The 21,687-nt window shown below is 37.4% G+C and overlaps 1 protein-coding gene across 1 annotated transcript in view; it reads left to right on the forward strand.

Moving 5' to 3' along the window:
- Positions 1 to 21,687, forward strand: part of DGKI (diacylglycerol kinase iota) — a 611,386-nt gene that overhangs the window by 393,023 nt on the left and 196,676 nt on the right. Inside the window, 2 exon segments of the mRNA XM_044677460.1 lie at positions 1,377 to 1,576; positions 8,500 to 8,562. Coding sequence (XP_044533395.1) covers positions 1,377 to 1,576; positions 8,500 to 8,562 — 263 coding nt within the window.

Below are 21,687 nucleotides of genomic sequence, written 5' to 3' on the forward strand. Positions count from 1 at the left end.
CTCTCTCTCTCTCTCTCTCTCTCTCTCTCTCTCTCTCTCTCTCTCTCTCTCTCTCTCTATCTCTATCTCTCTCTCTCTCTCTTTGTCACATCATTGATATTTATTTCACATTAATATTTATTTTATTTCTTATTTATTAAATAAATTATTATTTAATTGGCATTATTTCAATCAAAGGGAATAGGTTGAACAAAAGAAAGTAATTTTAACATCTATCATATCCATTCCCTTTACTCCATTCATACTACCATCATCTATTTCAGGCTTTCAAAAACTCTCACCTGGATTATTATAATAGGTTCTATCCATGCTCTTTGACTGCATTTTCTCTGTCTCTACTAGTGGGCTACTAAGATTGTAGAAACAGAGCTGGCAGGGGCTTTAAAAATTTTTCACATCCAATCCTCTCACTCTGCAGATGAAGAAACTTAGCTCCCAAATGTTGGGTGATTTCTTCAGACCATAGAGTGCTTATGTGAGGGAAGATTTAAACCCAGATCTTCCTGAGTGCAGGATCCTGTCCACTAATCCATACTGCCTACATACAACTACCAAAATAATCTTCATCAGACAGAAGTCTAACATGTCAATCCCTTGAATAAACATTTTGAGTGACTCCCTGTTACTTATAGGAACTTGTATTCAATGCCCTTCACACAATGACTTCAACCTACTTTTCCAGAATTGATTTACCTTATTCCTCTTTATACATTGACTCATGAAGGATAAAAATCCTAGGTGTATACAAGTAAAAAGCAATAGTCAATGAATGGATAAAAATCAGCCATATATATGATCATCTTGTGGATTCTTTTGAAAGTTAAACATTTTATCATTTTGGAAAAAAAATCACTTAGAACTGGATTTATGTTATTTTTTTCATTTCTTTGGCCTCTTCTGCATTACCTTTCCATTGATTTTTTTGCTGGTATACTGATTTGTACTGATGCCCAAGTTCCCTAGCCCAGTGGTATATAGCTAGAAATTAGAGGAGGTGAAAAGTGGCCAGCAAGAATTATAAGCAGTCCTACCAATACATTTATAAATTGTCATTTTTGTTTTAACCTAAAGTTTTAGAATGTCACAGTTAGAAGGCATCTCAGAAATTATCTAGTCAAATCCCTTCTTTTTTCAGATGAAGAACCTGAAACCCAGAAATGATAAGTAAATAGTTTAAGGTCATGTGGCTAGTAATTCTTGCAAGAACAAGAACAGAGTGCATTTATCAAGTTGTGGTACACATCTTTTCTTTCCCATTGTGGACGGCAAATTCCAACATGTTTTGTCAGGAAATTGTTGAGTTAAATAACAGCCTAAGAAATTCCAGTTGTTCTGAGTGTCAATTCCACCTTTTTTTCATTCTTTTGATTCTATAGGCTGCTCTGCAAGTTGGAGGCCATGGAGAAAGGCTGCATCAGTGCCGGGAGGTAATGCTACTAACATATAAATCCATCCCCATGCAAGTGGACGGAGAGCCCTGTAAGTTGGCCCCTGCTCTGATTCGAATATCCCTGAGAAATCAGGCCAACATGGTGCAGAAGAGCAAGAGGAGAACATCCATGCCTTTACTTAATGAGTGAGTTATATTTTTGCTTTAAATTATTACTGTGAGGCAGAACTTAGAGAGGAAAATTCAGAGCATGTGCATGGATTGACTGGTGGCCTCCCTGTATATGTATGTATGAGAAAAAAAGAAAATCCCAGGGACCCTAGTGGTTCCTTGCTTTGTAGCATATGGAAAAATGCATCATGTGTTTGTTTTATTGTGTGGCGTCCTGTATCCCCCTTTTTAGTAGAAAGTACTATCTTGTGCATGATAGGTGTTTTCGCTTGATGTTCAAGTGTGTTTGATTTGGGGGCAGAGTAATTTCAAATTATTCATCCTTAATGGAACAGTAGGTGAATCTCTCTACTTATTTCACCAAAGAGATGCCTTTAGTTTTTAGTAGTCTTAGATTATTTAGAGAGAGGTAGTTTTATCCAGAGCTGGTCCTACACAAAATCATGAAGTAGCAAAAGTTCATCTTTGGCATATTATTCTCTGTTTTATATAATCTCCTCCCATCTTTCACTATTGTCCTCTAGATATAGAGTTGCTTCATGCTTCCCAATTTTATGTCCCACCAACACTTGCCCTACTTGACACTTCCTTATGTTAAAACATTTCCTGACCCTTATTACACTGTAACAAAATTTGTCCATGAATTTACTTGGTGCCCTTGAGACCATGCTAATTGATTACATGACTAATCTTAAGGGGAAAAAAGAATTGAAATATTTTTTTGGCTAAAGAGCTAGTGCTCTTTCCAGATAATATTTGATTTTACTGGTAGTCATAAATGCTTAAGGAAAAGGAAGAATAAGAAGAGAATATTTAACAGCTACTAGGACTAGGACTTTGTGGAGAGAGTAGAAAAATAGATGTTAAGACCTCAGTGTTTTTTCATTTCCTCATTGACTAGAGAAAAATCTGATTGCACTGAGTTTACATAAAGGCATTTTTCTTGAATACCGCTGTTTATATACCTATCTTAATGTCATCCTGGGATTTCCTGAAACTGAAGTCAAAGCCAATTGCTCATAGAGATCCATCTGACTCATCTCTCTGTCACGGTGCATCTTTTATTATACTGTTAGATTATATTATGTTCTTTGTTAGAATTGCATATTCCTGAGATGGAAATGAGTGTGTGTCCTCTTTTAGAAGTGAGAGTGTCTGCTGAAAGTGAGGTTAGGAGGGGTTTCCTTTAACTTCTGTTTCCTCTCTTCTCAGAACTCCTCCTAAATTCCCTGGAACTCATCCAATGGAAGATGGTATTATTTGGGGAGGTTATTTAGTATTCTTCCTGCCTTTTCCTTTCTATTAGGGAAGAGTTGATACTTAGTGCCAATTATTTCCCCCTTCTCTTCTGAATCCATGGCTGGATTCATTTCTCCCAAGCCATATCAGAAGCAATCACTAGTTGAAGAACAATATTGGAGCAAATGAAACTCACCTTGCACCAGTGGGGATCTTATGTATGCCTGACTGACAGCTGAGCATGGTAATGAGGTAGAATGCTATTCTATGGGGGGAAAAGAGAGATACTTAGGAAGAAGGATCACTGTCTGCTCCATGAATTGTTCTGCTTTAGTAACCTTTTTGATTTACAAGTTGTTCTTCCTAGGTAATCAACATAGCCTGCCCATTATCTGAGATAGAATTTGAATTACACAGTACTCAGTATTGTGATGTTTCTTTGTTTTTGTCTTTGTATTCCTAGAAGCCTAGCACAGTGCCTCACACATGATAGGCACCTAATAAAAGATCATTGCATTGGATTGGATTGGAGAGTTCATAGGCTAACAGAATCATTAGGGGTAAAGGTGCAAGTGAATTTGATATCAACATATTCTAGAACTTTCTAGAACAAGAACCTGATATCTAGTGAAATCAAACAACTTTGCCAAGGTTGCCCACAAGTGCCAGGTAGAAGAGATGAGATTTAAATTTAAGTCTTCTGACTAAATCCAGTGTGCTTTTGCATTCACAGTTCTTTTTCTCCTCCAGTTTTCCTCAACTATATAAACCATTACCAGGAAGAGGAAATTAATACGCTCTTCTCAGTTCCTACAGATAGTAAATGTACCACTGCTGTCACTTCAGAGAAGGATTAATTAACCTGGGATTCATAAAATTCCCATGGTTATGTAGTTGTATTTCAGGGGCTATGTGAACTTGGATGGAAAAAAAAACAACAACCTATGACTTCAATTTTACTAGCCTTTTCCTGAAACATGGCATTTCTTTTATTCCAAATATATTATTCTGAGATGGGCCACCAGATAGCCATAGATATCTATGACACACATACACAAAACCCATCAAGAATCTTTGCTAAGTTTGCAAATTTAGCATTCATAAAAATGAATTCAAAGGAACTGATACGAAGTTATAGTAATCTGATAACATTTTATAGTGTTTTTTTTTGTTTGTTTTTTAAACCTTTACCTTCTGTCTTGGGGCCAATGCTGCATATTGGTTCCAAGGCAGAAGAGTGGTAAGGGTAGGCAATGGGGGTCAAGTGACTTGCCCAGGGTCACACAACTGGGAAGTGCCTGAGACAAGACTTGAACCTAGGACCTCCTGTCTCTAGACCTGATTCTCAATCTACTGAGCTACCCAGCTGCCCCCTATAGTGTTGTTTTTATCAGAGCCAAATGATTAGAAAAAAATACTTTTATCCAACAGCCATATTTTATATCAGATCAACATGACAGTAGGATTTTTATTTAAAAAATTAAATGAAATAAAATTATTATATGAAATAACTAATGAGATATTATTATAAAAGATTATCTTTAGAAGATGCTATATATTTTGCTGTTATCATGCCTCATTTAATGCACCCCTGGTTTTATTCACCAGAACAAATTAAAATTATTTTTGCTAACTCATCTTACATCCTTATTTTTGAGTTATATCCCTCTCAGGACAACTCGGCTATTCAATTCAATAATCCAACAGACATTTATTCACATTGTGTATTATGGAGATATACTCAAGAAGATATGCTCATGTGAGGAAATCCAGGCAGCAGAAGAGTGAAGCATGGTGGAGAGACTTGGGATGAAGATCCATGGGGGAAAGAAGCAGACATAGTTTTGCCATTGGAACGTAACTATTGGTGGACCAAATGGACAAAGTAGATGAGAAATTGATCCTAAAATATGTTGAGAAATAAATCACAAGCCTAGGAGAGATGTGTGATATGGTAGCAAGGGGAAACTTCAGCTGTCTAAAAAAATAAGACTGGAGTCAAAAGTCAAGAAACTATTTTTTTCACTTCTCTTAATGATAATTTATTTTTTAAAAGGTAGAGGAACCTCATGGGGAAAATCTCTTCTGGATCACATTCTTACCAATACATGAACTCTTTCCTGGCATATAAAAGATGAATACTAGATGGGATAAGAGGCGGGGTGTAAGAGCAGGAGAAGAAATGATTCTCTCTTTGAGTTTGTGTCAGAAGAGAAGAAAGCCAGATTTAGTTTTTATTTAACATTAGTTTTAGAGAGAGCAGATTTTAGAGAGTTCAGAAGAATGAAAGGATTTCATGAGATAAAGTTTTTCAGTGGAAGTCAACTAACAGCAATGGTAGGATTTTAAGAATGGGATTCTGAAGACACAAAGAAGTACCATACTAAACCTCAGAATAAGTTGAGGTTGCCAACAATTCCAATGCCAACAGAAAAAGATTATCGAATCATAGCATCAGAGAATTGTCAGGGACTCTAGAAAAGAACTAGTTGAATATCTATCCTGGGCAGAAAACTCTTACTTGATCACTTCTAGTGCTGGAATAGGTTACTGCCTGAAAAAGTGTTCCAATCCAATTTTAGGATAATTTTAATTGTCATAAAATGTGGGCAGTGATATTGCATTGTTGCCTGGTGCCAGTCTAATACAAACCTACACTTTCATGTCTTTCAGGCCTCTCATTTTGTACATAAGTAGTTGATTTTTGAACCCAGACATGGAGCTTTAAGGCTTGGAGAGGTCTAAATCTGCTCTAGTGGAGAGAGTTCTCATACTGATGAGCTCATGCACCCATCAAAGAATCAGAATAACTTAGATTCAGCAACTTGTTGCAGCCTTTTGAAATCTTTTGGGGTCTTGATGATGATATTCAATGTTCTTAGTGGACAGGAGGAGAGGAACACATTACTTTCTGATTCCTGAATAGTCCTATCTATTTGAAAACTGTATGGACATATTCTGTCTACTTCAATGATGCGTATATACCATGCAAGCTCTTCATCACAGTACATGGACTTTTTCCTTGTCCAGCTGTCATAAATACCTATCACACAAAAGTGAAAGAAGAGCATTATCTAGGCAGTCTTTCTTGTACCATTAATATGATGGCAGAATGAGCTATGGTTACCGTGCTTTCTCTGAAAGGCAGCTGGTAAGGAGGGAGGAAGCCAAAAGGGCTTAATCTGCTTTGTAGTACAGTCTAAGTTTGACTCTTAACTTGAGCCAATTTGTAATTAGTCGTTAGGAGGGAGAACAAGAAGTGCTGACTTCTTCTTCCACACTCACTCTATCCAAAGACTGATTGTTTCTATTATCCTGTGGCATGGTTTGTAAATAAAGGACTTTGAACTGAGCACCTGGTTTCCATCCTCCTTGTGTACACAAAAAGCTATTAGTTGGAACAGGCAGCCTTTTTCTAATGGCCAAGGACAGAGAGATGTGAGATGGATTTAAACTTGACCTGCTTTAGGAATGGCAAACTACAAAGCCCAGAGATATAAAACCTTAAGGTTCTCAATATTTCTCATTTTTTATTTCATCATGACTTCCCCACCTCCTCATTTTCCCTTTCCCCGTAATTCTCTCCTTCCTCTTCTCCATCACCCTCTATTTTTTCCTTCCCTTTATTCCTTTCTCTCCTTTTCATTATTTCCTTCTTCTTTTCCTCCCTTCTCCCTTACCCATAGTGAGTGAGAGTTGCAGTCAGAGATGGAGGAGGATCGTAAAATGACAAATATTATTCTTATCATGGAGGAGGAAAGACCTGATTAGAGAATTATAAATTTAGACCTTGAAAGGATCTGAGAGGTCATCTTCGACACTTTTATTTTACTGGAGGCTAGAGATGGATTTAAATCCCACCGCAGCCACTTAAAGGTTTGTGACCTTAAAAAAGTCATTTAATCTTCCTCAGCTTTAGTTTCCTTTTCTGTAAAATGGGACTAATACTAACATTTACCTAAAATGGTTGTTGTGAGTATCAGATGCTATAATATGTGTAAAGCACTTTACAGACCTTAAAAGTGTTATATAAACACTACCGTTATCCTTGGTGAATTCAATAGTTCAAATCTCACAATTAACTAATAGTTTGACCTTCATCAAAATCCCTTAAAGCTTCAGTTTAAAGTCTTAACCCTAATTCAGTTTCCTTCACTGTAAATTGGGGACGGTAATAATTGTCATTCTTGTCTCACTGAACTCTTAAGAGGCTCAAACTAGATAAAGTATGTAAAGGACTTAGCAAATTTTAAAACACTATATAAATGTGAACTTTTATTTTTCCCCAAGTTTTCTTTTTTATAATAACTAAAAAAAATTCCTTGATAACTAGAGAATTCAGACAAATTGGTAAAACTATCAGGGCACTTATCACACCTACTAGTTGTAGAAGTTGGGTAGGATAATGTCTAGGACAGCTGAAGTGACTTAGGAAAAGAGCAAAATAAACAATTTTGATAAAGGGAGAAATGTCCTTTCTGGACTTTGGACCCCACATCTCAGAGCTTTCTGTTTGTGTCTCTTTGTCTAAGTCTCAGTCTCATTTTCTTCTCTGTCTCTGTTTCTCCTTTCTGTGTCTTTCTCTGGTTGTCTCCTTTCTCATTCTTGTCCTCTTCTTCCTCTTTTTTCCTCTTCCTTCTTAGCATACTTATATTAGGGAAAGAGATAGGGACTGTGATGTCATTGTAATAGAGAAATCCTAGATGAGAAAAGCTGCCTCTACCCATGCAACTCAATACCTTCTCTGCAATTAATCATATAAGAGAGTGGTCTACAATCTTGAGATCTTAAATTACTTGTCCAGGGGCATGTAGACTTTATGTGTTAGAGGCAAAACTTGAACTCAAGTCTTCCTCCCAGAGCACCTCTATTCAAGAAGAAAGTAGCTTATCTTTTCTGAATATCATATTCCTTCTTTACTTAAAACAAAGAGGTTGGACCAGATGACATCAGCAGTCCCCATAATTTCTTAATCTTTGATCTTATGAAAATAGTCTGTCCCCTGAAGTATTTTGCATAATTATGAGAATGCCTGAATTTGTCTGGTGTTTGCTCTGAAATTGTGGTAATGACTTCTATCTGGACCTAAGGACATTTAAGGTACTTTTGCAATGTCAATTTACTGACTCTTGTATAGTCTGGGCTTGAAAGATTACCTCTCATATAAAGCTGTTGTATAATCCAAGAATTTAAGGGGGCTGTGTCCAAGGGCAACCTTCATCTAGATCATGCCTTGACACCCCAGAAACTCTCTTGGGATTTTGGGTACTGACTACAAAGACCATTTATACATATATATAATATATTTTTCCCTCAATTGGTGTCCTTGAAACCTTAGAGGAAGAAGTGGTAACCATATTTTTCTCCCAGATGTCACCTTCATCCTAGCATGGATGGATCATGGTACCATCCTTCCATTTGACCCATCACCATTAATTCTCCCAGTGCTCAGATGCTTATGGGCCTTGGAGACAGCCCCTTCCATTTGTTTCCCTTGCTTTATCCCTATCACCTGCTTCTTGGATGCCTTCCATGCTTGGCATTATTTTCATTTTCTTTTCATTCACCTTTTGGTGAGACACTCATTTAATTTCTGTTTAAATTTTGTGTGTCTTTTTCTCTCTCTCCTGGCTTGTTCCTTGTCTGTCCACGCTGTTGTGCTGACTCTGTCTTCGCTGCTCATTCCCTGCTGCCTCTAGTATCCATAAGGTGCAAACCACTGACCTGAGGAGAGTTTCTGCTCCCCCTGGCTCCTTCACCATGTGAGTATAAGGTTGTTTAGCTTTACATTTTCTTCCATTCTATAATAATCTACTACTTGCATCCTTGGATTTTTCTTCCACCCTCACAGGGCTGCTGCACTGAAAATCTTTGGAGAATAGAAGACTTGTGGAGACCTGACAACTTCCTTCAAGGACTTGAAAGGCTAGCTTTTAAAAGGAGACTTATTTAGACTTATTTTATCTGGTCCAAAAGAGCAGATCTATCAGCAATGGCTAAAAGTTTCAGAGACAAATTTCTTTCAATACTCAGATAAAGTTCTACTGACTATTAGAACTATTCCAAAGTAGAAGGGGCTACATTGGGAAGGAATAAATTTGCCATTACTGGTGGCCTTCAAGAGAAGGCTGTATTAGAGCCATCATTAGGGGTTTTTCCATCTTTGGTAAAGGGAGGAACTAACCTGAGGTACTGTTTTTGGGCAAAGAAACACCCAGTGTGTCCTACGGGCTTTTGATGTGGCTGGGTGGCTATGTCTTTGGCTATTGGAATGGTACTTTTGTCATCTTCTGAATTTCATCACTCTAGGGAAAAGCTCTAGCTTCCCTTTCCTAGTTATGCCTCTGGGCTGGGTGGTTGGTTATCAGGGATTTTGTAGATGAAATTTCCATTCAAGTTTGGACTAAATGACCTCTGTGGCTTTGTGATCCTATGAACTATAATGGAATCTTTTCCTTCTTTTGTTTTAGATTGATACATAATAATCTTATCTTGATTTTTCCTTGCTTTCTCTCTTTTTTAAAGTTAGCAATCTAATGTGGAGTTTACACATTTCTAGGGGGAAGGAGGGCAGGAGATTTTTCTATCAATGCTATAATTGGGCCTTTTGGAGAAGGTATAATAATAGTGCTAGACTGAGAGTTCTTAACCTTCTATGTGTCATGGACCCCTTGGGCAGTCTGGTAGAGTCCATAGGCCCTTTCTCAAAAGAATATCTTTAAATGCATAAAAACAAATACATAGGATTAAAAGGAAGTCAATCATATAAAAATCAGTCATCAAAATATTACCAAAAAAACAAACAAGTTCATCAACGCAGGTTTGAAAATCCCAACTTTAGATTTTCTCTTTCTCATTACTATTGTTTACTCATGGAGTAAAGCCATGGATATTGTCAGAAGATCATATTCTTGAGGCTTATGCAGCCAATGATTTCCTTTATATTCACTTTCAATCCTGCTTAGATGAGGATGTAGCTTTATTTTTTGGTGGAAAGACAGAGGCAGCTAGGTGGTATAATGCATAGAACAGAGAACCCGGTATCAGAAAGCCCCAAGCTCCAATCCAGCCTCAGACAATTACTAGTTCTGTGACCTAAAGCGTATTACTTAACCTCTGTCTGCTTCAGTTTCCTCAACTATAAAATGGAGATAATAATAGCACTTACTTCCCAGGGTTGTTGTGAGGATCAAATTAGATCATATTTGTAAAATGTTTAGCACAGTGCTTGGCACAAAGTAGATACTAAAAATAATCCTTCCTTAGTAGAAAGGACATCATGGGGGAAGGTGAACAGGAGAGGGAACAATGTTTTTTTTTTTCTTTCTTACTATACTGCGCCCCACCAATCATTTCTCAGTGCTTAATCTTAGTACTTCTTAGCAAAATAATTTATAAATCTTGGTGATAAGCAAAATTAATCTTCAAATTAGAAACCTACCCTTATTTTCCATTTTCCCCAGCTAAAGTCTACTGAAAGGCTAAGAACTTGTGAGAAGTAGTAGACTGAAGAGAACAAAAAATAATTTGGAGTCAAAAAATCTGTGGTTGAGTCCTGGTTTAGATGATGTTGGACAAGTAATTTATTACAATTCTATTTCACCTCTCTAACTACTATTACTCTCTGCCTCTGACATCTAACTGCTTCTTGACTTTCCATTTTGCACTGAGCTGCTCCCATCTTCTGGAGCCATCTTCAGTTACCAGGTCTTCAAAAGGGATATTGTCAATCTGTTTAAAATTGTCCAAAATTTAACTTACTCTCAGATCTTTCCTTGGATTGGGCCCACAGTGGCATTTTGCTGGTACAATAAAAGAACTCATCAGGTCAAGATTTTTTTTTCTTAATCAGCTATTCTGGTAGTTCCCCAGCTCAAAGTCCAAGCAGAAATTTGGCATTAGACAGCTTGATATGTAAGTTAGGGTTGCAAATTCCTTTCTTTTTCTATTGTGCCCCAAGAAGATAGCAACAATGCCCTGTAAGGCATTATTGTGTAGCACTTAGCACCATTCTGAGGTGGGCAGGATTCTTGTGGCTATTCTAAAATTGATGTCATTTACATATACACAGGGTATTCCAATGCTCTTAGTGCGGTTTTAAGTGATTAAAGCTTAAAGTTGCACTTACACTTTTGCAGCAGCATGTTTTATTACCTGTCCTCTATTTTACCCTCCCATCTTTTTTTAAAGTAAGTTTGGAAATGAAAAATCATTTGAATTTGAGCTTTAGAGTCAGTGTTCCAAATCTAAGAGACTTGAGTATTCATTTTTTTACACTTTGACAGCCATTACTACCAAATCCTCTGCATTACGTTCTTAGCTAATGGGGATAATATTCCTTTAAGATGTTTTTTTTTTTTAAATTCAACTAAAGAATTCTTAAATGCCGCCTTGGGATGGCATTAAGATTTAACCTGTAATACAGTTTATCAGAGTGCTTGCATTTATGGCTCTTCCAGGTTTCCTGGTTGCTTTATTCTCCGAGGAGCAACATGAAACTCAGTATTTTCTATTTTACATAGTTTAAAAAATTGTTATACAATTATGTATATATAATACATACAATTATGTAAAAACAAAATAAATGTCCTACCTTTGACATAAAAATATATCTCAAGTTGTTTTCCAAAATTGTTATTTTAAAAGACTAATCATATCTGTGTAGGTTGAGAAACAAAATTAGGCATCATATGTTCCATATATCAAAAGATTACCATGACAATAAGATAACTATTTACTGCTAACTTTTGTATCAGAAAGGTGACATCATGTAAAGAGTTTTGGATTTGATTCAAGCAATCCAGGGTCAAATCTGGCTCTCTTACTTGTTGCTCATCCTTTGTTTTTTGAAGGGGACCAGTGGCATCACAGGGTGATGTCTTGACTCATGCCTGAATTGAATATTAGTGAGCAGAGTTGCACAAAGTCATGGACTCTCTTCCAGAATCATTAAAGTTTAGTGGCAGGACAAAAGTCAAGACAGCTGGCAATGACTGGAGATGCAGTGGATGTCCTTGGAATCTTCAATGACTGTATGACCAAACTTAAGCTATTCCACTGTGCTTTCTTCTACTGCCTTCATGACCATTGGAACAAACTGTTCACATTCACCCATTTCATTCCCCCAGGAAAAGTTTTCACATACTTGGGGTAGACACCCCCCAAATCACCAATGGATTGTCTGTCAGTTACCCTCAACCTGGTTTAGCCCATCTTCTGCTACAGCTTTACCAGGATGTATGTGATGCACTTACTACAGCTTCTTGGAGCCACAGGGGAGAGTGATAGGTTGGTAAGTAAGGTGTGGAAGAAAAAGGAAGGGCTTTGGCTTCAAGATTCCAAGCCTCAATGAGAGGTGAAAATGATGGTGCCATTGATAGTAATAGGAAAGTCAGAAATAGGAGCCATTTGGGGAAGAAACGGGATCGATGTGCACTGGAACATCCTATATCTGTTGTGTTGACAGGACATCTAGTCATATAATTTTGGGTCCATATCCAGCATCTATGGGAGAATAAGCACTTGTTAAATGAACAAACATATTTATTAAGTACTCACTATGTGCCAAGCACTGCGAAAAGTACCTTTACGAATGTTGTTCCTTTTGATTATCATGATAACCCTAGAAAGGATGAATATTTAGGTAACATAGGTAGTAAGGGTCTGATGTGGATTGAAACACAAGAAGTCATGTCTCTAAGGCCAATTGATGCGCTTTCCATTGTAAAACCTAACTGCTTTAATTAGAGGGTAAGTTCTTAATAATACAATAGTTATACTGCTCTATCTTAGCTATAGAATTCACTTTTAGCTAAAATAATTTAAGTTGATCAGAGATCATAGGATGCCAGGTTTGAATCTGGACAGAACTTCAGAGGCCATCTAGACTAACGCCTTCATTTTACACATGAAGAAAATGGAGAGTTAAGTGACTTACCTAAGATTACTTAAGTAGTAAACACCAGAATAAGGAATTGAACCCAACTTTTTTTGACATCAGTGTCAAAAGCCTGTGCTCTTTCCATTCTACAATGATTGACATGAACTTCCACTTCAGTTCCCCTCTGTTGCCTCATCTGTGGAAACAACTCTGGATTTGTGATGTTAGTTCAAATGGAGAACAATCTTTATAAGGTCCTACACCAAGCTGGAAAAGTTTTGAGAATGGAGCCAAAAAAGAACCAAAGTCTATCATCAAGATCCAGCCCAGCTAAATTAGCTGAGGCTTATCACTAATTTTGATCACAGAAATTTGTTTTATCAGGCATCAAAGAGTTTCTATTTATATTGGTGCATCAATGGAAGTAGTATCCGTACAGATAAAATTATATATTTTTGGAAGTATTAAAATCAGTCGATATAAAAGCACCTAATAGCATAAAATACTATTTAAATTTAAACTATCCTAGTAATTATAATAAGAATGATTTTTTTCCTACTTAGGAAATCCAGAATCACTTCTTTTCGTTCCCTATTTACACTATTTTTATCTCAGCAATTTTTCTCTATAAAGAGGAAGGCTAGTGTTGTGGTTAAATAGCTGACTGTTAACTCTGGAAGACTGGGATTCAATTCTATTCTCTCATCCACATCGCCTAAATGATCATGGAAGTTACTGAATAAAATAGTGTCCCAGGAAACTCTCTCACACTATAAAATTTTAGTCACGTTTCTGATCCTCATTGGTGAATAGAGTTTCCCATGTCAAGAAATCATAGGTCTGTACTAAATAAATGTATTCAGAGAATATTAGACCTGGAAGGACCTTGGAGATCATTTCAACCACACTCTTCTTTTTTTTTTTTTTTTTTAGACCCTTAACTTCGGTGTATTGTCTCATAGGTGGAAGAGTGGTAAGGGTGGGCAATGGGGGTCAAGTGACTTGCCCAGGGTCACACAGCTGGGAAGTGGCTGAGGCTGGGTTTGAACCTAGGACCTCCTGTCTCTAGGCCTGGCTCTCACTCCACTGAGCTACCCAGCTGCCCCACACACTCTTCTTTTAACAGAAGGCAAGGTAGAGGTCAAGAGAGATTAAGAAAATAATCTTGTCTATATAAACTAAGAAAAGTCTTGAAATGAAAGAGATACTAATATCCTACCCACCATAATCTTTTCAACATTTGAAAAAATGGTATGATGGACACTAATAGGACCCACTCAGACTCAGTCTCCTATGGATCATTAGTGATAGAGATGCAACAAGAAGTCATTCTCCTGAATGCTCACTGAAGAAGCACTTGCTGTAGAAGATGCCTTAGACATTACTACTGTTATTTTGCCTGAAACGATTGTTCCTTCTTTAAAGACAAATAGTCTACTTAGAGACAGTAGATGCATTATTCAACTCTCAAAATTCCTTATTTTGGGGGGGGGGAATGTCCAGGTTTTTCTCTTCCATCTATCCAAGACAATTCAACAAATACATATTAAGTCATCTTGTATGCAAGCTCTGTGTTGCTGCTCTATCTCCAGCACATAGCACAGTGCCTGGTACCTAGTAAGTACTTATTAAGACTACTTGATGACTGAATGACCAAGATTAGGACTACAAAGGAATGAGTAATGGCCCCTATCTCCAATCGGTTTATAGTTTAATAAGGAAGACAGGATAGATGCACGAATGCTGTTGTTTAGTCTTGTTTGACTCTTCTTGACCCTGTTTGGGGTTTTCTTGGCAGAGATACTAGAGTGGTTTGCCATTTCCCTCTTCAGCCCACTTTCCAGAGGAGGAGACTATGGTGAAGGGATTTGCCTGACACCACACTGCTGAGAAATGGTTGAGGACAGATTTGAACTCAGGAAGATGAATTCTCCTGATTCCAGACCTGCTGCTCTATTTCCTGGACCACCAGCAGCCCTCGATACACAAATAACTACAATACAATTCAAGAATAGAAGCAAGAAGAATTTTAAAAAGCTTCTGGAGGCTCTAAAATGGAAATAGCACTTCCAGAAGCAGACAGGGCCACAGGAAGAAATTAGGGATATTTTCATGGCAATGACACCAGAACTAACCCTTGCAGGTCAAAAAGAATTTTTTTCAATAGAGGAGGCTGGGTGTGGGGCAGTATCTGGCTGTATTTCTTTATTCAAACCTTTGCCTTCTATCTTGGAATCTATAATATGTGTGGGTTCCAAGGCAGAAGAATGGTAAGGGCGAGGCAATTTGGGGTTAAGTGACTTGCCCAGGGTCACACAGCTAAAAATATCTTATGTCATATTTGAATCCAGGACTTCCTCTCTCTAGTGCCAATTAGCTGCCCCTATCCAGAGGTATTGTTCTGAAAAAAGAATGGGATTTGGAGTCAAAAAGCCAGTAATGTTTTTAAACCCTTACTTTCTGTCCTGGTGAAAACTCTAAGACAGACAGGCAAGGGCTAGGCAGACAGGGTTAAGTGACTTGCCCAGAGTCACAGTTAAGAAATGTCTGAGATCAGATTGGAACCCAGATCCTCTTGACCTCAGGTCTGGTACTCTATCCATTGTGCCACCTACATTCCCACCAAAGCCTATTTTTTTTTTAATATGGTTCCATCATTTCTTAACTACATGACCCTAAGAAAGTCATTTGACTTCTCTAGGACAAGTATTGTTTTCCGCATTTTACTGATGAAGAAACTAAAGACAAATAAAATTTAATGAAATTTCTTAGCCAACCAATCTTTATTAATTGCTTATTAGGTATGTAGAGGCAGCTAGATAGCCCAATAAGTGACTTGGGCAAGTCAGTTAACCTGTTTGCCTCAGTTTCTTCATCAATAAAATGGGAATAATAATAGCACCTATCTGTCAGAGTAGTGAGAAAAAAAATCAGGTAATATTTCTAATATATTTTGCAAGCCTGAACGTGCTATATAAATAATAACTATTATTATTGTTGACCTTTTAGTTTTAAAAATATATAACAATACATAACAAAAATAATGTAGCACATGTGATTTGTTGTAAATACGTAATATGTATAATAATAAATATGCTTATCCAAAAGAAAAAAATTCTCACATTAGTTATGTCCAAAAAATCTATATCCCATTCTTTTTTCCCCTCCCACCCTTTTCCCATCCCCAGGAAGAAGGCAGGTAATGTGATATAGTTTGTACATAGCTATTATTAATTATAGTAGAAAGAAATACAACTAAGGGGAGTTTGAGCCAAAGTGAATATTGAGTTAAAAAAAGTCAGCAATAATTTTTGTGAAGAAAGACTGTTTTCATAATAAAGAAATTTGGAGGTTTAGTTTAAGAGCGTTGTTAGTATAAGTCATTTCTTTTGTATTTACTGAGGGGGTGGTAGACTGCAATGTGCCTTTCATCTGCACCCTATTCTTAATTTAATTATACTGCCACAATTGGGCCTTCCTGGTCTGTCACAATAGCCTGTAAGGCACAAATGAAATGAGATGAAAAGAGAGAACATGTAAAAAATATAAAAGGGAAATCTTATTTAGCTAGAACAAAATTAATGTCGAGGACACATCATCACTGTACAGAATTCACAGAAAGAATGGAGTGGGTTGAAAGCCAGGACAAAATATGTGCCTGGAATGGGACTAGAAGCAGCGTTGCAGTCACCACACGCTTTCCACTGGGTCCTCCTGAGTGTGGACTGACCCCTCTTCTGGGAACGAGGCTGATGATCTAGCTTTACCCTGGTGGGGATTCTGGATCTTGAATCCTGTGTTAGAAATCCTTCTCTTACACTCACCAGCTTCGTAATCTGGAGAACTTTACTTAATTAACCATATAGATCAGTGATTCCCAAAGTGGGCACCACCACCCCCTGGTGGGTGCTGCAGCGATCCAGACGGGCAGTGATGGCCACAGGTGCATTTATCTTTCCTATTAATTGCTATTAAAATTAAAAAAATAATAATTTCCAGAGGGCTAAGTAATATTTTTTTCTGGAAAGGGGGCAGTAAGCCAAAAAAGTTTGGGAGCCACCGCTATAGACTTAGAATTTCTTCATCTTAGGGGGCAGCTCTGGGTAGCTCAGTGGATTGAGAGCCAGGCCTAGAGACAGGAGGTCCTAGGTTCAAATCTGACCTCAGATACTTCCTAGCTGTGTGACCTTGGGAAAGTCACTTAACCCCCATTGCCTAACCCTTACCACTCTTCTGCCTTGGAGCCAATTCATAGCCTTAATTCCAAGATGGGTTTTTTTTTAATTAAAAATAAAAGAATTAAAAAAAAAAAAAAAGAATTTCTTCCTCTTTAAAAATGGATGTGTTCCCATGTGACCTGCTTCCTTCCAGACTACTGCAAGGGCCTGATGCAATGAAAATGATAAAAGGCATTTTGTGCCATTTATAGGTGGCCCCCTGGATTGTGTACTGGGCCTGGAGACAGGAAGACCTAAGTTCAAATCTGGCCCCAGACATTTATTAGCTATGTGATCTTTGGCAAGTCACTTACCCTCTGTTTGCCTTAAATCCATTGCAGAAGGAAATAGCAAACCACTCTTGTATCTTTGCCAAGAAATCCTATTGAACAGCTTTGGCTTGCCATAGGCTCATGAAGAGTCAGATATGACCAAGCAACTCAACAATAACATATATTTAAAATATTAAGTGCAATTCAGTCTACATTGAGTTAACTGTGTTGAGAAGGACATAAAAAGACAACCATGTGGCACATGAAAGAACCTTTGAAGGAAGAGGAGTTGGGGAGGTAGAAGGCAAGGAAAGAATATCTCAGGAATGAAAGATGATTTAAGGAATGGAGAGCAATCTGTGCCAAGGCAAAGAGATGGAGAATGTCATAATAAATAGACCAGTTTGGCAAGACCCTTGAAAATGTGAAATAAGTGTGGAAAGAGGTGAGAGGCAAACTGTGAGGGGCTCTAAATGCCACACTGAGGCACAGTATTTTATTCTAGAGGTAGTAAAGAGTTTCTGAAGAGAATGGGAAAGGGGTTTTTATGACGGTCCTTTGAAGGATGAGTTGGAGAAGATCTGGAAGCAGGGAGACTCCTTTAGAGGCTATTGCTCTAGGCTGAGAAAGATGTGATGGGTCTGATTTCAGCCAGTGGCCTTTTGAATGGTGAGGAGATAGAAAAGGGAGATATTGTGAAATTAGAAATGACGAGATTCATCAAATGATTGGATGTTGGGGGAAATGAGGAGATTAAAGTTTGGTATATCTACTACTCCAAGATTGTGAACCTGTATGAAGAAAAGGAAGGTGAAAAAAAGCTAGAAAAGAAGCTGGCATGGTTAGGGTAGAGAGATAATTAGTTATGTTTTGGAGATGTTGGCTTTGAGATGCCCATGGAATGTATGGTTGGAACAATCCAATTAAAGCTGTTAAAATGTACATGAGCAAAAATAGAGGGGCTTAATATCTAGATCTGGAACCGTTCTGCATAGAAGTAATTATTGTTGCCATAGTGAAAGCAAAGCCATGAAGGCTGAGGGAGTCAAGTACCCAAGAAGAAAATGTGGTCAACAGTGCCAAAAGTTAGAAGAAAGTAAAGCAGAATGAAAACTGGAAAAAGTCCTTGAACACACCATTGTTAACCTTAGAGAAAGAAGACTCAATAGAAGGGTAGGATCAGCCAGTATATTGCAATGGATTTTTAATAGTATAGGACTTTGGCACATTTCTCTTGGCTAATGACTTATTTAGTAGGTTGATCTATTTTCATGTGACAAGTTGTGAGGTCAGAAATGAACCAATTATACTAATGACCCCTCTTACCTCCCCCCACCCCCAAAAAACTCTGACAATAATTTTTTGTGTATAGTTTCCAAATTGCTACTCCAGTTTCAACAGTAGGGTTAATTTCTTTTGCTCCTTTACTGTTTTCCTTCTAGTATTTCCAAGCACCAGAGCATATAATTAGTGCGTGTATGTGTGTGTATGTGAATGTGTGTGTGTGTGTTGTTGTTCCTTTCTTCTCCAAGAGACAGGTAATTCATTAATCTGCCACTGCAAGCATGCCCTGAAGAAGCCTTTCTCTCCCCACATCACTCGTACACCCTTATTAATTTTTTTAGACAAATCATTTTAATAGAATTATTCACTGGTATGATGTGATTGTAGGCTGGAGTTTGAAGGATCTGTCAAAGAAATTTGTCTTCATTCTGACAGTTCTCCTTACACAGACAAAAAGACTGAAGAACAATTCATGAAATCCCTTAATAATTGGAATGGGAATTAGGGCAGAGATAATGAAAAGTTTTCCTCCAGTGGGCTGGATTGGCTAGGTTGAGCCACTTAAGAGAGCGAGGTTCAAAGGACTCTGGTTATCTTTTTCTCCCAAATAGCTGATGAGGAACACAGGGTATAAAGAGCACAGCTGTGCTCCTTGCAAGAAAGTCAGACTTTAACCAGCTGTTGGGTGATTAACAGGACATCACTGATACCCTGACTTCCCCCAGAGCCAAATTTTCCTCATTACTGACAGTCCCAGACCTTGGCAAGCATTTGAATGTCTGAGAGTTAGGTAAGATCTTTGACCCTCAAGAAGACCAAGCAAAATTTGTAATTCCTTATTATTATTATGTAATTCCTTAAATTATGAGGCCCTTTAAAAGGATCTCCCAAGTAGTCTTTTACCCATTTCCAAGACTTTTGAAACATTGATAAGTCATTTTGTAATTAAACACACCTGTGCAACTATTTCATCGACACTTTTAGAAGAGAAAATTTGATTTACATTTTCTTGATACAAAACAAATGATTACATTAAAAAAAAAAAAAAAGCCCAGTTCCTGTGATGCAGATCAGTTCCAAGAGAACATTTATCATGGCAGGCAATGTACCTAAGTGTGCATTCATTCCTTTGTCTGTCTTCTTAATGAGATTCTATTTGTTTTCTCTTAGATTTCATAGTGAACTATATTCTTTTTCAGTCCATTCTTTCTTTACACATTCTGGCCACTATTCTAGTTGGTGAACCTTACTTTCAAAATCCAGTTCTAAATGATTTTTATTTCTTTGTTACACTTTTGCAATGACATTCTTTTTTTGAAATGTCTCTAAATATCAGGAACAAAATTAAAATATTATTCAATGTGGTGTACCATCTGTCTGGTACTGCCTATAATATAAAGACAGTTGTTAATCATTATAAATGTGGGCATTGAGCATCTCCTTTAACTAGAATGCTCAGGGAATGTAGTATATAACTTTGGTTTACTGACCTCTCAACTTTAGTTGCTTTTTTTGTTGTTTGTTTTTTACACTTTAAATAAAATATCAGTTTTTCTAGATAGTTTTTTTTTTTTAAACCCTTGTACTTCGGTGCATTGTCTCATAGGTGGAAGATTGGTAAGTGTGGGCAATGGGGGTCAAGTGACTTGCCCAGGGTCACACAGCTGGGAAGTGGCTGAGGCCGGGTTTGAACCTAGGACCTCCTGTCTCTAGGCCTGTCTCTCACTCCACTGAGCTACCCAGCTGCCCCTAAAATATCAGTTTTTGATATTTTCTGTTTTTTATTTCATATTATATACTTCTTTTCCCCTACCCAGAAAAGCATCACATATGACAATATTTTTTTCTTTTTTTTAACATTTAATAATATTTATTTTTTAGAAAAGTTAACATAGTTACATGATTCACACTCTTACTATCCCCTTCATCCCCCCGACGTCCCCCCCCCCATTAGCTGATGCACATTTCCACTGGTTTTAACATGTGTCATTGATCAAGACTTATTTCCAAGTTATCGATAGTTGCACTGGGGTGGTCCTTAGAGTCTACATCCCCAATCATGTCTGCATCAACCCATGTGTTCAAGCAGTTGCTTTTCTTCTGTGTTTCCACTCCTGTAGTTCTTCCTCTGAATGTGGGTAGCGTCTTTTCCATAAATCCCTAAGAATTGTTCTGGGTCATTGCATTGCTGCTAGTACAGAAGTCCATTACATTCTATTTTACCACAGTGTATTGGTCTCTGTGTACAATGTTCTTCTGGCTCTGTTCCTTTCGCTCTGCATCAATTCATGGAGGTCTTTCCAGTTCACATGGAATTCTTCCAGTTTATTATTCCTTTGAGCACAATAGTGTTTCATCACCAGCATATACCACAATTTGTTCAGCCATTCCCCTATTGAAGGGCATAGCCTCATTTTCCAGTTTTTTGCCACCACAAAAGCATGGCTATAAATATTTTTGTACAAGTCTGTTTATCTATGATCTCTTTGGGGTACAATCCCAGCAATGGTATGGCTGGATCAAAGGGCAGGCATTCTTTTTTAGCCCTTTGAGCATAGTTCCAAATTGCCAGCCAGAATGGTTGGATCAGTTCACAACTCCACCAGCAATGCATTAGTGTCCCAATTTTACCACATGTCCTCCAACATTCATTACTCTCCCCTTCTCTCATTTTAGCCAAACTACTAGGTGTGAGGTTGTTTTGATTTGCATTTCTCTAATTATTAGAGATTTAGAACACTTTCTCATGTGTTTATTGATACTTTTGATTTCTTTATCTGAAAATTGCCTATTCATATGCCTTGCCCATGTATCAATTGGGGAATGGCTTGATTTTTTATACAATTCATTTAACTCCTTGTATATTGGAGTAATTAGACCCCTGTCAGAGTTTTTTGTTATAAAGATTTTTTTCCCAATTTGTTGTTTCCCTTCTGATTTTGACTACATTGTTTTTGTTTGTACCAAAGCTTTTTAGTTTGATATAATCAAAATCATTTATTTTACATTTTGTAATTTTCTCTAACTCTTGCTTGGTTTTAAAATCTTTCCTTTCCCAGAGATCTGACAGGTATGCTCTTCTGTGTTCACTTAACTTATTCATTAGTTTCCTTCTTTATATTCAAGTCATTCACCCATTCTGAATTTATCTTGGTGTAGGGTGTAAGATGTTGATCTAAACCTAATCTCCTCCATATTGTTTTCCAAATTTCCCAGCAGTTTTTGTCAAATAGT

The sequence above is a fragment of the Gracilinanus agilis genome, chromosome 5 (genome assembly GCF_016433145.1).
Source record: "Gracilinanus agilis isolate LMUSP501 chromosome 5, AgileGrace, whole genome shotgun sequence".
In the NCBI taxonomy this organism is placed as follows: domain Eukaryota; kingdom Metazoa; phylum Chordata; class Mammalia; order Didelphimorphia; family Didelphidae; genus Gracilinanus; species Gracilinanus agilis.